At 37.6% G+C, this 14,806-nt stretch overlaps 2 protein-coding genes across 2 annotated transcripts; both read right to left on the bottom strand.

The window, feature by feature from the left end:
- Positions 1–4,514: 4,514 nt before the first annotated feature.
- Positions 4,515–6,162, bottom strand: LOC112168303 (flowering time control protein FY). Its single transcript, XM_024305424.2, has one exon. It carries the CDS (start codon positions 5,921–5,923, stop codon positions 4,583–4,585), a length of 1,341 nt encoding a protein of 446 aa, XP_024161192.1. The 5' UTR covers positions 5,924–6,162; the 3' UTR covers positions 4,515–4,582.
- A 464-nt stretch (positions 6,163–6,626) lies between these two features.
- LOC112167329 (U-box domain-containing protein 7) lies at positions 6,627–9,953 on the bottom strand. Its single transcript, XM_024304339.2, has 2 exons — positions 9,167–9,953; positions 6,627–7,743 (listed from the first exon to the last, which is right to left on the bottom strand). The coding sequence occupies exons 1-2, from the start codon at positions 9,610–9,612 to the stop codon at positions 6,894–6,896; spliced, it is 1,296 nt and encodes a 431-aa protein (XP_024160107.1). The 5' UTR covers positions 9,613–9,953; the 3' UTR covers positions 6,627–6,893.
- Positions 9,954–14,806: the final 4,853 nt, after the last annotated feature.

Genomic DNA, 14,806 nt, shown 5'->3' with positions numbered 1-14,806 from the left:
GATTTTCAGATTAATGGAAACATGGGAGTGTCTGGTGATTCACACTAACAATCTTGCAAATATCGATGCCAATTTCACAAATGCATGCATTTCCATATGTGTCGAGTCCCTTATCTAGTACGGGTTAAGGCTACTAAACCAATTATCCTTTCGATGTTTTGACTATGCCGGTTAAGGCCACAATCAACTCTCTAATTTGGGCATTACGCCGGTTAAGGCTGCAATATCTAAAATTAGAGGCCTAGAGAGTAAGAAAATAGAGACCCAAGCAAGCTTAGCTAAAATTAAGCTAGCTAATGGTCACCACACTTAAATCCTAGATGCCACAAGACTAATAAGTTGTCAATTTATCAATCTATTCATCACAATTGCCCACAACATAATTTCAAAGGTTGACAAAGCCTAGAAACATGCTTCTAAGGACCAATAAATTCGGATTTAAAGCATGTACAATGCAAATTGCATTTATTAAAAATAAAGCATCAATATTTATACAAAATGAGTTAGGGCTTCACAATCCTAACTCCCAAAATTGAACTACTCACAACCCATTGTCAAATACATCATCAAATACATAAGAAATTAAGAGTAATGATAGAGGAGAGAGGGAGCACAAGCTCTCACAATTTTGCTATAAGCAAATATGAACCCAACTTGAGATTAAGTCCCCACTCTTTACCAAGCCAAAATCTCTTTGTGGTGATGAAGCCTTGATGATGTGTAGTGAAAGTCCCTTGAGTTTCCCTTGAAAGAATGAAAATTGGTGACGAAAATTTAAAATGGGAAGAGAGAGATATGGAGGTGGGTTCTCGGTAAACAAAGAAAAGAAAAGATGGAATTGGGGGTGGTTGCGGCACTGTTGGAGAAGAGAGAGGATCTGGGTTGTGCGGCTACTATAGGGTTAGGTATATATATATATGTGTGTGTGTGTGTGTGTGTGTGCGCGCGCGCGCGTGTGCCAGAGCGCTAGGTATTTTCATCTCTTTCTCAATGGTGAAAGGTGATCAAAATATTATAATAACTATGCATGAATATTGTTGTTCAGCCATTGCTTCTCTTTTAAACTTAATAATTAATGAAAATAACTTATAGATAAAATCAGGGAAATGTCAAAAATTGTCGTGTCTGGACTACAAGAATGAAATTCTTTACGTTTTTGTTTTCTTTTCTTTTTTGTGAAGAATAGCAGTACACAAAGAAAAATTGAACCAAGGAATGATGCTAAGAACTTGTCCACTTTCTCTCACGATGTAATTGTCAGAAGCTATATATGTACAAGAAATGCAGTTTTCTTTTTCATTGAATTCATTTAGAGTCATCAATAGAACTTCTGGATGGGTCACAAGTGATGTTGAACTGTGGAAGCAGGTAGATAGCAGCCATCACCTATCCCGAATGGATATGGAATTGTGAGATTGAGTAAGGGTGCGGTTATTACCATCCTACCATTTTGTTTGATCACCCTACTTGCTCATTACACTCTACATTTTAATTTCAATTATTATATTTACTCATCTAACCCATTTCTCTTTCTAGAAATATCCTTATATGACATTTTCAATTAAAGAATATTTTTTTAGACGAAAATCTCTCATTTAATTTAGGGATATTGACCCAATGCCCAATTTTGAGTCAAGTTACTCCCACTTACTCCACTAAGATACGGGAATTGAAGGAACTTGTTTCATGTAGAGCTGTCAATGGGTCGTGTCAGGTTGGGTTTGTGTCGGGTCAAGGTATTTGTCGTGTTGCAAGATACAAATCCAAACCCAACCCATTTAATAATCGTGTCAAAAATTTAAACTCAAACCCAACTTATTTATTAAACGGGTTATCCGTTTCCAACCCGCTTAACCCATTTAACAAATATGTCGTGTTGTGTTAGACAAAATGACTCATTTAAGGGTTAATAATGCGACCCATTTAACTAAAAAAAATGCATAAATTGATTAAATTCACTAAAAACTCTACAAGACGAAGAATATAAATAATTAAATCCAATAATTATAAAGAAAAATATTTCAAATTGTCTAATCCTATGATCAAATACTCCCAATGTCCAAAATGTCAAGAAGAAGTATATCATAATCGTATTATACAGGTTCACTTCGTGTTAGCGGGTTGACCCGAGGCCAACCCATTTATTAAATGGGTCATGGCGGGTTGACCCACGGCCAACCCGCTTTTTAATCGTGCGGGTTCAACCCGTTTTATTTCTTACGGGTTTCGAGTCGTGTTATTGGGTCGTGTCGGAATTGACAGCCCTAGTTTTAGGGAAGCCGAGGATGGAGCCAGAGGAGCAGAAGTTGTTGTTCAAGGGCAATAATAATATTAATGGGAGGCAATAATAATATTATTGAGGGGCAATAATGACATTATTAGAGGGCAATAATGTTTTTATTAGGGGGCAATAATAATATTATTGGGGCGAAATAATGTTTTTATTAGGGGCTATTGGGGGCAATAATAATATCATTGGGGAGCAATAATATTCTCTCGTGACCTATGAGTTCTCCGGCGAGCTTTTTGAGGAATTCCGGCGACCGGATTCCAGCGAGCATTGACGGGACTCCAGTCAAGTCTTCATTGACTTCTCTCTAAGTGACAATAGGAGGGAGGGCAAAATTGTCTCAATAATATACAAAAAATAATAAAAGAATACTTAATTGGGTATTAGGGCAAAAAATATGTAATTTGTTGGGTAAGTGGGAAATCTTATAAAATGTTTGGGTAAGTGGGGTTAATGTAGCTCAATTTTGGGTAAATGGTCATTTTCCCTTTAATTTATACCAATAAACAAACTAAATATATTAAAGTTTTCTAATTAAATCAAAATCTGATTTACTTCTATTTTTTTAATTTTTTTTTCAATTTTAATGTTCATCTATTTTAATCCATGTTAAAAAATTAGTAAGTTAACAACTATGAGCAATGAAGAAAAGTTTTGTTTTTTTTTTTTTTTTTTTGTGTTTTTTACAAATGATATTGCAAAAATGATGAAGTTAACACTAGTAGTTTTGTAATTGAATCACGAATTACAATGAGGAGGAAACAAAAAGATTACAAAAAAAATTAATAAATTCAAATTTGGGTGATGAAGATGAAGATCAATGTTATCTAGGGTTTCTCTTTCGAGTTAGGGTTTGTGTCATGGGTTCCGACGTATTGGTTTGGATTGGGCTGCTGGTTTTGGGTTTTCAAGTCCTCTGCCGGCTTTTGGCCGAGCATTTCTACCAGCCTGTGTTGAGTTCTCCGGGGGATCCGTGGATGGCCCGCCCAATAGCTTTCTATTGTGGTTTGAACCCATCCTAGTCAATGCTGCCTTATCGGCCTTACTAACTCGATTGGCCTTCCAATTCAGCCATCGTCGTTGAATTTTTTGACTTTCAGTACCAGTGTTGTTTAATTAGTTTGTTTTCAGTGTTTTGTAATGGAGTGTGGTACTCTTCCTTACTTTTGTGGTGAGGTTTAACGAGGCCACTATGAACTTCTTGATGTAAGGTTGTACTCTCGTTTTATCAATAAAGTTTTCTATTTGATCAAAAAAAAAAAAATGTTATCTAATGAAAAACTAAGTAATCTTTGTATTTAATGAATTGGTTATGTACTTATGTATTTAGTTTCTTTACATATTTAGATTTTAGAAAATTAGTGTACTTATTAGTCATTTTGCACTTGGGTAATATAGCATTTCAATAATTCAAATATTTGTAGGGTAAACTAAGAAAATAAGGAATAGCCACACCCTTGAGTAATGGTGACAAGAATAGGACTAATTGCTTCGAGTAATGGTAACAGGAATAATAGCATTTCTTAGTTATATGTAGAAACCAATCCTTTGTGGGAAGACTGATATGCTTGCAGTGTACCTCTTATTGAACAAGGGGTTAACTAGATGATCCAATCCTATAATTTCCTGGAAGTAAATATTTGGCCGAGTATCAGAGTCGGCGTCAGCATTGCTTGGTTGCTATATGCTTATTGGACTAATTAGCTAGATCATAGACTAACTAAAAGCATCTGGGGGCCTTGGCAAATTAGATATCTGAGACAGTTGATTCAGCATTGATTCACAGCCAGTTTTCGTATGATGGGGAAAATGAACTGGTAGGTGCACAATTAGAGAAAAGGGAAAACAACTCAATTCAAAGAGAATGCATGTCATTAATAGCCCAAACTGGGGATGAAGCATACAGAATATAGCAATGTCTCATGTAACAAGAAGGAGACACGTGGCACAGGACCGCCACTATGCAAATGAATACCAACGGCAACTACTGAAGGTTGAAGACAAGGAGTGCAAACTGGAAGGTTGTTCAGGCTTTGTTATTTGAGATTACTGGCCTGGTGGTAATTGGGCTTAGGAGTGGGCTTGGTCTCAACATGAACTCGGTCTCTTTTTCCGAAGGAGTGATCTCGGTTTTCCTTTGTTTCTTCTTCTTCTTCTTCCCCCACCCCCCCCCGTCTCTCTAGATCAGACATTGTTGGTTTCCCTTTTTTTTCTTTTTCTTTTTCTTGTTTGAAGTGGCAAATGTTGATTAATTTGGTTTTTTTTTTTGGTCTGAAATTTTTTTTGCTTTGTTTAAATTGCAAATCCAACACCTGGAATAATGGTTCCTTGGTTTCGAGTAGCAATTTTTGGTTGTCCTTCATGTAATGGAAATGGAAAATTACCAGTCATGTGACCAGCAAAAGCAGAACTTCGATCACCAATACTTTGATTCTGACTGATGTTACATTGATCTCCTGGCCTATTTCTGCACCAAAACTTTGTTGTGCGATCATTGCTACCACTGCAAAGCATATGACCAATAGGATGCCATTGGAGATCCCACACACTGTTATTGTGATTGTTACTGTGTGCATTAGGAACTTCAACCTGGGGAGTTTCATGCCCAACAAGCCAATGGAAAATGGATCCATCACTACTCCCACTGACAAAATATTCTTCATGAAAAGGATGCCAAGCTATAGCAGTCACTTCATTCCGATGCCCGTGGAATGATTCAAGTTCCTTCATAGCCCTCATGTCGTAAAGCTTAATGACTTGATCCTTGGAAGCAGTTAGCAGCCAGTTACCATTTCGGCTCCACTTAACAGATTGCACCCAATTTTTGTGATCATGAAATGAACAAAGCTCTCTCCCTGTCCTAGCATCCCACAGTTTGACAACACTGTCTTTCCCACCTGAAGCTAGTAAGGACTTTGTAGGGTGCCAGTCAACACTCTTCACATTCCAACCATGGCCAGTCAATCTGAACTCTTCTTGGCACCTTTCATAATCCCAGATTTTCACATAAGTATCATCCGAACATGAACAGAACTTCAAATTAGTCCTACAAAAGCTCAAGTCCCGAACCGATTCTCGGTGAGCAGATTCATTGACTAGCACATTGTTCATGTTACTCGTCCAATACTTTATTGCTCCCCCATCATCACCAGAAATCCAATTCTCACCATCATAACTCCACACCATAGACCTGACTGCTTGATCATGAGCCAGAAAACTCAATTCATAGTTAAATGACTGACCATCCCAAAGAGTGAACTCCCCATTTTGCGACCCTGTAATGAGACGCCTCCCAGAAGGTGTCCACAAAACCCGATTAATCGGACAAGTACGGGCTCTGTAATTTGTACAAGCATGCACAAACTTTGCAGCAAAGCTCCTAGATGGGTTATCCGAATACGCAACCGGCGGCAACGAATTGATTGATGCTGCTGGTGTAGGTTGCAACACTGTTGTATCCCTTGCATCACGCTGCCGCTTTCGAGTCTGTGTGTATTGCACGACAGAGGTAGTGTAATCAACTGTCCTTGTCTGGGTCTGCTTTCTGTTTCTTATTGCACCAAAGCCATCGACATGAGGAGGAGCATGAGGACCAGCAGGGGCGTAGGGGTGGTGATGATTCTCTGGAACCATATTAAGTAGTTGAAGGAGAGAATCGACGGTTGTGATCTTCTTTGTTCTGTTGTTCTGCGCGGTTTGAGATCGTCGTCAATTGATGAGAATAAGGCCAATTGAAAGAGTAGATCGAGCCAAGAACGACGGATTAGGGTTCCGCTGCCGGAGAAATTTGGGGGTTTTCTGAGCAGGTATAAGCAATTGGTTTTTTGGAGTACTTTGAAGAACCCCTTTATAATAGAGCAGCATCCCTTAAACTAAAAGGAAAGCTAAGAGTCCTAAAACCTAAAGGAAAGCCAAATCCTAAAACATGAAGGAAAGCCAAAAATCCTAAAACATGGAGGAAAGCCAAAAATCCTAAAACATAAAGGAAAGCCACAAATCCTTGTATGTCACTTATTCTTGAAAGGAAAATAAAACCTAAACCAAGTAGGAAACTTTACAAAATCAAAATCAGAAAAATATCAAAATTGTCCAGTTTGGGTGAAGGGGAATAAAAGAATGAATATATTATCGTCATTTTCTTCACACTCCGTACAAAAATTATGAAAAGGAATGCACATACTGTCAAGTTCTATCCCTCTATATATCGGAAAAACAGTCCTGTTTTCTTGAGTGAACGGGGGTTCCTCTATATACAGAACATGAGGAGTAAATATATTCAATAGAAGTACGTTATCATCTATCAGACACTGAGAGATTGAACAACTCAACAAAGCAATGCAAAGAATTTTTGTCACTATATTCCTTATATCCCAAGCAAGGGATTATTGTTATCCATCTGGAGAAGATTTGTCCTCTTCTTCACACGATGTACAATTGTCACAAGGTACATGCACAAGACATGCAATTTTCGCTTTCAAGGAATTCAATTCATGGAGAGACCATCACATGCTTTTTATAACCAATAGCACTTCTCAAGTTCTCTATGCATGCTAATCTCTGAAATATGAGGGAGTATGTCGACTAAAACTCTGTATATCTTCACTTAGTAAGGCAAACTCTTAGAGCTTGTGCTAATAATCAAAGCCTTAATCTTAGAAGAGTCTCCAGAAGCACTCGCCCGCCGCGTTATCATCTCCATATTCTTATGTAAACTCTGTTTCACCAAATTCTTCATCATCTTCTTCCCTTGTTGAGCCTCCAGTGGATTCACAGGTGAACCGAATGCGAACCTTGCAGTCTGAGGCCCGGAATGGGGGCCCATTTTCGCTTGCCTTTCGTCCTTGAACCACTGCAACAGTTTTAGCGCTCTTTTCTGAGCTAGAGAGCTACCCAATAATGCCACTTCAAGAAGTACAGGCACAATTCCAGACTTGGCCATTTTCGCTCTTTGGTCTGAGCTTTGATGAGCTAAAATCATTAGAATGTAGCTTGAAAGTTCCTGGCATTTGGGTTTTTCATCCCATGTCAAAATTTCTATCAAACTCTCTGGGACCAGAGGACTATTTTCCATAGCCTTCTTCCCCATTAAGGTCACAACCAAGTTCCCCAATGTTGCAAGAGCTTTCTCGGAGATTTCTTTATCGGAAGACAATTTCAAGAGTGTGTCCACTACACCATTGGAGACTAAATCTCCTGCATTGTCCAACATGGTGGATAGGTTGTGAAGTGTACCCAAACATGACTGTTTGGTTTCGACATTGCTCGAATCTGACTCTAGAATGCCAACTAGAAACGGGACAATTTCCAATGAGGGCAGAGGAAATGGGGTATTTGCAAGTGAAGATAACAACATGAGCAGTTCTGCAAATCGATGCCTTGTTGGCTCATCGAGAATGTTGATGTCTTTTGGTAGTTTGGAGAAGATTCCTGCCTCAACCATGAGAGCCTTGTTCCTGAAATATTAAAGAGAAAGTTAGACATAGAAGAACAAAATACATGTCTCAGCTAGCTTTTGTCTAGCTTGAGGTTGACAATACGAATAAGTACAATGTTCGAGTCAAATAATGGTTCTGAAATGTGTCCAAATGAATAAGTGAGCTTCTGGTGGAGTTATGAAGTCAATGAGATTCGAAGGTGTAGATCGATCTGTCTGTAGTGATGTGAAGGTCAACAAAATGGGGTTTTTTATTTTGCAAAAATCAAATGGAATCTGAACAACTACAACTAGATCTTATAAGGCATTTGAAAAACTATTAGGTCTTGTCGTTTTGATTACACTGCTTCCTCTCCAACTCTTCCAACCACTCTGAAACTTTGTGGTCGGTCGACAGTCACCGCAAGCAGCGGCCTTCTCATAATTCAAGAAGCATGTGGCAACTACAATTGATTTGTATTCTAAACTGTTTATCGTTACTACGATATATTGATCAAATTTAACGATGAAGAACAATCTATAGTCTAAAGGAAAATGCCTATTAATCTAACAATTAACAACTAGTATGTTGCATTGATCTATGATACTATTTTTGGTCACTTATTCATTGATACTTCATAGATAATAACTCAACCTTTTTTTCTTTTTTATTTACAACAAAATTTATCTGTAAGTCCAATTCATAACCTCTAATTTAAAAAGAGATTATTACCGCTAGCTAGATCAAATGATTGTACCGATGATATCTCAAGTTGGGCAGTTGATTCCATGGTAGGCTGCGTATGAAAAATATGGTAAGAAATAAGCTAAGGCCTAGGGCGGTACATGCACTAGTAGTCAAGATGATTTGAAGGATAGCAACCATTCAAATATGCCCCGTTCTTAATGATTCATTTCCTCCAAAGTCCAACCACTAGATGATAAATAAGTGAATATATTCTTGCCTCTGTTCGCTAATGGACTAAAAACCCTATCCTATTGTCCCCACTTCTTAAAAATGCCAAACCTTTTTACCTATACACCTTTTTTTTCTTCTATCAATGGCTTGATCACTTGACTTGGTAAAGATTCAAATGTAAATATAAGTGATTGTTAATTTTTCTTTGATTGACTGTACACATATGCATGTCCCCATCTTTCCTAAAACATGTATATTCTAAATTACCCTACAAAGAAGAATCACTTACAAGTCAAATTTTGCCTCATTAAACTAAATTAGTTTAACACAGCTTGAGTTGTAATGGCCATTCAATAAGTGTAATCTAGCTAATAGTCACTACTTTCTAGTTCTTTACAATGTCAATCTCTAATTTAATCCAGATTCAACGATGAGTTTGTAGTTTTGTGCTATGAAATTCATCTCTTTCTAACTTTAACATTGACACTTTATTTGATAAAAAAATCATAATTTTATCTAAGAAAATTAAGGGGTTGAAACTTACGTGTAAGTTCCATTGGCAAGCTGAACCAAGGCGGAAACGGCCACTCGGCGGCGATCAACCACCTCTGACGCCGCCATGGACACCAACACTGGTATAATCCCGAGTCCACCTACCAATTTCCTCACCTTGACGTCATCCTTAGCCAACGTCCCAATCTCCTCAGCCGCCAACTCCTTCTCTTCCCAGCTCCCAAAGTGAAGCTTCTTCACCGCCCTCTGCAACCCCAAACCATCATCCTCATGATCACTACTGCTCTCCTTCACCATAACCTTGACCGGTCTCAAGCTCGACGTATTTAAGAGGTGAGGATCAGACGACGTCGTGTTCCTCTTCCGGTTACTATTCTTGGAGCGCAGGAACCTCCGGATGCGATTGAAAAAGCGAAGCTTTATATATGAATATAGCCATTTAGGAGAAGAAGAAGACGATGCAGTAGAGTCAGACATGTTTGGTGAGCTTGAGACAATTTAGGCAAAGAAAAAAAAAAGAGATCGATCGAGAAAGGGATTGAGAAACTGTGTAGGGCTTTTGTTTCTTTATATAGCTTTCTTTGCAACTCTGACTTTTTAGAGAGCTGGTGGGACAAAGAAGGAAGAACGACTTTTATGGAGGGTGATCAAAGACAGAGGGGAGCACACAGCACATGCAGGAGGGAACAGTGCTCAGTACTATTGGAACTCACAGCACATTGTTACAGACCGTGCCCGATATTTAAATGACAGGTTTATGGTCTTCTAACATTAATATATACACGATCGTAGTTCTCGGATTTTGTGTCTCGATACGAATTGAGGATATGAAAGAATGAAGCTATAACAAATAAACACTATTGCTAATAATATCGAAACATTTTGAGGACAAAAATTCATATATGTTTTCGCTAAGGTAGTAAAATAAAAAGAATATATATCGGTGCTTATGTGGTACCGTTAATAGAAGGCCACGCAAATTCCGTTACACAACACGTATATACTATATATAGAGCTTGTGTTTTGTTCTCTCGAATTTACGAGAATGCCTTCAACACCAACTCCATTATGGGGAAGTTGCCTGGATGAGATGAAAATCGGACGGCTTAGACTATTGTTGACTGTTATGCCATAGTTTCTGGGAGCGTCAGCGTCATGCATACCGTGTTAGGAATTAATTTAATTTGAATTATGCAGTTTAATTAATCTAGGGTTTGTTCTGAGATGTGAGCTTCAATTATGGCATGTGGGAATCAGGGACAGAGAGCACCTGCACTGATTTTGCTGCAGTTTCGAAATCATGGTTATACAGGTGGCAGGTATGCACGGAATTAATGGCTTTGCTGCAAATTTGATCCAGAGATCTAGTCTCCTTTGTTTAATTTTATGTTTTTTTTTTTTTTTTATCTTATATATGATCAGTACTAGTTGCGATTTTCTCACATGCTGGGTTTCATTTGCTGATTAACTTCTTCTTCTTTTTTTGTTCAATGAATAAGGAGTGAAGCTTAAAATATCTAAAAGATATTCTAAAACAGATTAAGAGCCTAAGTGGCCGTGAAAAATGTTGAGGACAGAGTGTTTGATCAATAAATAGCTATAAAGAAGAAGAAAAATGTAATTAGGCACCAAAACTAGCTAGTATATACTAGTATCTTCGTCTATTTTTGGAAAATAAAAATATGAAATTGTCATGAACACAATATTAATATATGTATGTTTTGAGTGTTTGATAAATAATCGCAAATAAATTAAGTCATTAAGATAAGTAATTGTCAAGCAAACCAAATTAATCACGACATTCACATCTCACTTAAAAAAAAAAAATTATGAATCAAGTACTTGATCAATATGTGCATATTGTAACAGACTGCATTCACATATATACACAAAGAACAGAGACCCAGTATCCAAAGGCGTAGCTACACACGGGCTCCATTGGTCCATCCCAAATTTGAAAAAACATTCATTTATAGCTTAATTTTAGTTAATAAAATTAAATATTCAAATTTCTAAAGTTATATGTTAATTTTTTTTGGGTCATATCTATGTTATTTCTTTGCTTGAAGTATTTGATTGTGTTTTATTTTCTATTCTACTTTAAGAGACATATTCGCATAAAAAGCTTGCTTTTTTTAGGTAAATTAGGTCAGAATAAGAGTTGGCTGAGAGTTATGATACAAATTCAATAATTAAAGATTTTTGATTCTATTCAAGAGCACAACTTGAGTAGATATGTTATTTTTTTTTAAACTTTTGTTATCGAATTTCTATCAAACGTTATAATGTAGATTTTTTTTATTATCAGTTAGCTATTTGATTATTTAATATGTAATTAATATATGATGTGGTTTAATTTAAGGAAAGAATAAAACATGTTACTAGTAAAACTTAGGAAAAAAAAATAATTTAAAGCATTAGTAAACTTTTATTAAAATTTTTTTTTAGCCCACCCTATTTTAAAATCCTAGCTCCGCCATTGCCAGTATCACACAAGTCTTCTGTTACTATGGCACATTGATTTTTCAAACTGGATTCTGTCCTTGGAAGTTCAAACAATGAATTAGGCACTATTGCGTCTGCCCAATTTAGCTGCAGGTGCAACATTGCCAAAGATATTCAATAGACCAAATCAAGGTCTTCAGCTGCAGCTGTCTGCATAATCTTCTTGCAAATCAAGGTCTATATTCTATATAATAGTTAGGTTATTTCCCACATCAGTTATCATGAACTGGGGAAAAAACCTATAGCCGTCCAAAATCGGGGAGAAAGTGGCTAACTCTTTGTTTAATACAGCACGTCTAGAATGGATGAGTCAAGTCCTCCAATGGCACGACTAGCTAGCTTGGCCAAATAACGGCCACCAAATTTTAATATTAAAGATGCAGAGGCCTTCCTCTACTCTCCTCGCAAAATATCAAAACAGATTTCACCATGATACATAGCATGATGTAAGCCAATACAAAAGTAACTTTAATTAGTTTCGAAGAATAATGGTAAAGGGGTACGTTGGAGACTTGGAGCTGTAATTAAATAATAGAAAATTATGGGAGAGCAGTGAATTTTAAAATAAATTTTTTATTTATTTTTGAAATGGAATATATTTTTTATTATATAAGAGGAAGTTCGTTAATCGGCTTGTTTCACAGTTTCACTTGCACACTGTCTAGACCTCTTTGCGCTTTTCTCACTGATTCAATAGGTTCTGGCTTTTTATAGTGCTTTTTCGGACAAACACCTCCTCAATTGCAGTGATCTGTTCGTAATACAATGTTGACACATTTGTTAACCTTTATGGTCCAGTAGTTGTCCAATGTCGCATCAAAACTCATATGGTAAGACGTCTATTAAAGTTCCGAGTTTCATATGCATTGATCCCTATCTTCTTTGCTTACTTATCAACAAATTGGTTTTTCCAACTTGTTTGGTGTTGGTTAGGAATGTACTTGGAACCATAGAAGTTAGTGCACCACTTAGAGTATTTGACACAATATTGATCACCATTATTGACTCCATTTTATTCAAAATGCTTGGTGGAGTCCCATTAAGAGGCCATGCATATCACATACACATATTAGAATATTAGATATATATGATCATGACGTAGAATTCCATTAACAATTTATCCATCCATTGATTGTTGAGGTCCTAAAACACACCGACTGAATTTCTCCCACGTGCAAGAGCCAAGCGCATAGCTTCATATATGGTTAAACACTTAAAGCGACGAGGGGTGGTGTTTGAGCCAAAAGTGCCAAGAAATCAGTGGGTGCTTGTATGATGTGTACCACAATCCTTCCTTTTAGCCTCAAAGTCCTTACCTTACAAAGGCATTTATGATATTTGCCAAGTGGTAAAGTTCCACTGTGTTGCCATGTGTCATGCCCACGACTTTCAATATGAAAAAAAAAATTAGTCTATATAATGCACAATTTAGAAATACTAAATTTAAATGTAAAACATTTCTCATTCTTAACATTTTTTTTTTGAAAGAAAAGTTCATTGAATTAGCGATTAAAATCGCTTAAGAGGGCATCTCAATTGAGAGCATACAAAGGCCATAAACGCCTTGGTCGTAGAGCTAAAATAGAACAAACTAGAAGATGTACTACATCAACCAATTGTCCTTGTACAATAAAACTCTGCTCTGAAACTTTTCTATAAAAACTAGCAAATTCTAAAGGTAAATCCTCATTGTCCTCAAGATAATTACCAACAACACAACCATTGTCATGACCTTGAGATTTGTAGACCCAACAATCAGAATTTGCGATTCGGGCATGCATAAGATTAGTGGACCAATCAAAACTAGACTCGACCCAGCATAAGGGACACTGCTCACCAAAGCACGCAATTGTGGTACTCACAGCATGACTATACCGAGCCTTTTTATAGAATCTAGAAGGGCTCAATCCACCTAAAAATAAACTTGGCACACCTAGAGGCATCGTCCAAGGTAACAAAGAAGTAGCCAAAGATCCACCCGGGTCCCAGATCCAGACCCATGGAAAAGTCTAGCCCAACATATATGTGGTGTTAGCCCAGCACCAGCCCATCTGGATAACCCAGATTACTCTGGGCACCCAACGCAGAGAACCCAAGCACCACCACCGGCCATCACCTGACGTGATTTGCAACCATCCCCACCACCAGAACAGGATCAGCCACCAAGTAAGAACCCAGCCACCACCATGCAAGAAAGCAGAAACTAGCGTAGCCTGATATCGACGTCGTCCCATCACCCATAGCAGCCTGCTTGTTGACCGATTTCGCCTCCACCACTTGCCGGCTAGGAGCAGCTGCACATCGATCAGAGTACCGCCAGGATCCCACAACAGCAAGAAGCCCCAGACCCGTAGGCATAGAGCACAAAACACCCAACTAATCAGATCCCTTGCCGTCGTTGGAAGATTGTTCCGTCGAAGGATGAAAGCCTTGCAGCCATAGCAAGGAGAACTCATAGGCTTGAGCGGACGCTGGAGAGAAGGCGAAGGAGGCCTCCAAAGGGGACGCCCATCGACGACGGCGCTAGGGTTTAGAGAGCTCTCACTCTCTCCCATTCTCGATTGATCTAACTTAATACTCGTTTCATTCTTAACCTTATATCACAATGGAATGTTACGTTCGAAAAAATAATATAAACACAATTCGAGTTGTTACATTAGTATTCAAGCCTTTCTTATTGCAAAGCTAGTAGAGGCGAATCCATCAAAGGTCATAATTGATGGCATTAATATTTCATTTTCTTAGCTTATCATGTAACAGTTCAAGGTGATCAATTCACATATCATTGTTGTCATATATAATTGAATTGTCTTAATAACATAATACATTGATAATTAATGCACCATTCTACCAAAATATCGTTCCATACTAATGTTTGATAAGATGAAACATTAAGTATTTAAATCAGAGTTCTGAATTCTTAATCCTTATGTTATCAAAAAAATAAGCCCCGAAATTCTTGTTACCATTGATTTTGTTTGCATCACGACAATTATTAATATCCTAGCGAGTAACTTGACGCATAGGATATACACAATAACTTTCTGCATGTGGGATAAACTGACCCTAAACCCCAAAATGGGGAGTCCACTAACGTATTAGCTCTGGTGGAAGTGTTAGTCATGTATACTGAGGTCAATTTGCAGAACCAACAACAGATGCACTA

This window comes from Rosa chinensis, chromosome 5, assembly GCF_002994745.2.
Source record: "Rosa chinensis cultivar Old Blush chromosome 5, RchiOBHm-V2, whole genome shotgun sequence".
Classification (NCBI taxonomy): domain Eukaryota; kingdom Viridiplantae; phylum Streptophyta; class Magnoliopsida; order Rosales; family Rosaceae; genus Rosa; species Rosa chinensis.
The sequence above is the reverse complement of the archived record's forward strand: the minus strand, read 5'-3'. Positions and strand labels throughout refer to the sequence as shown.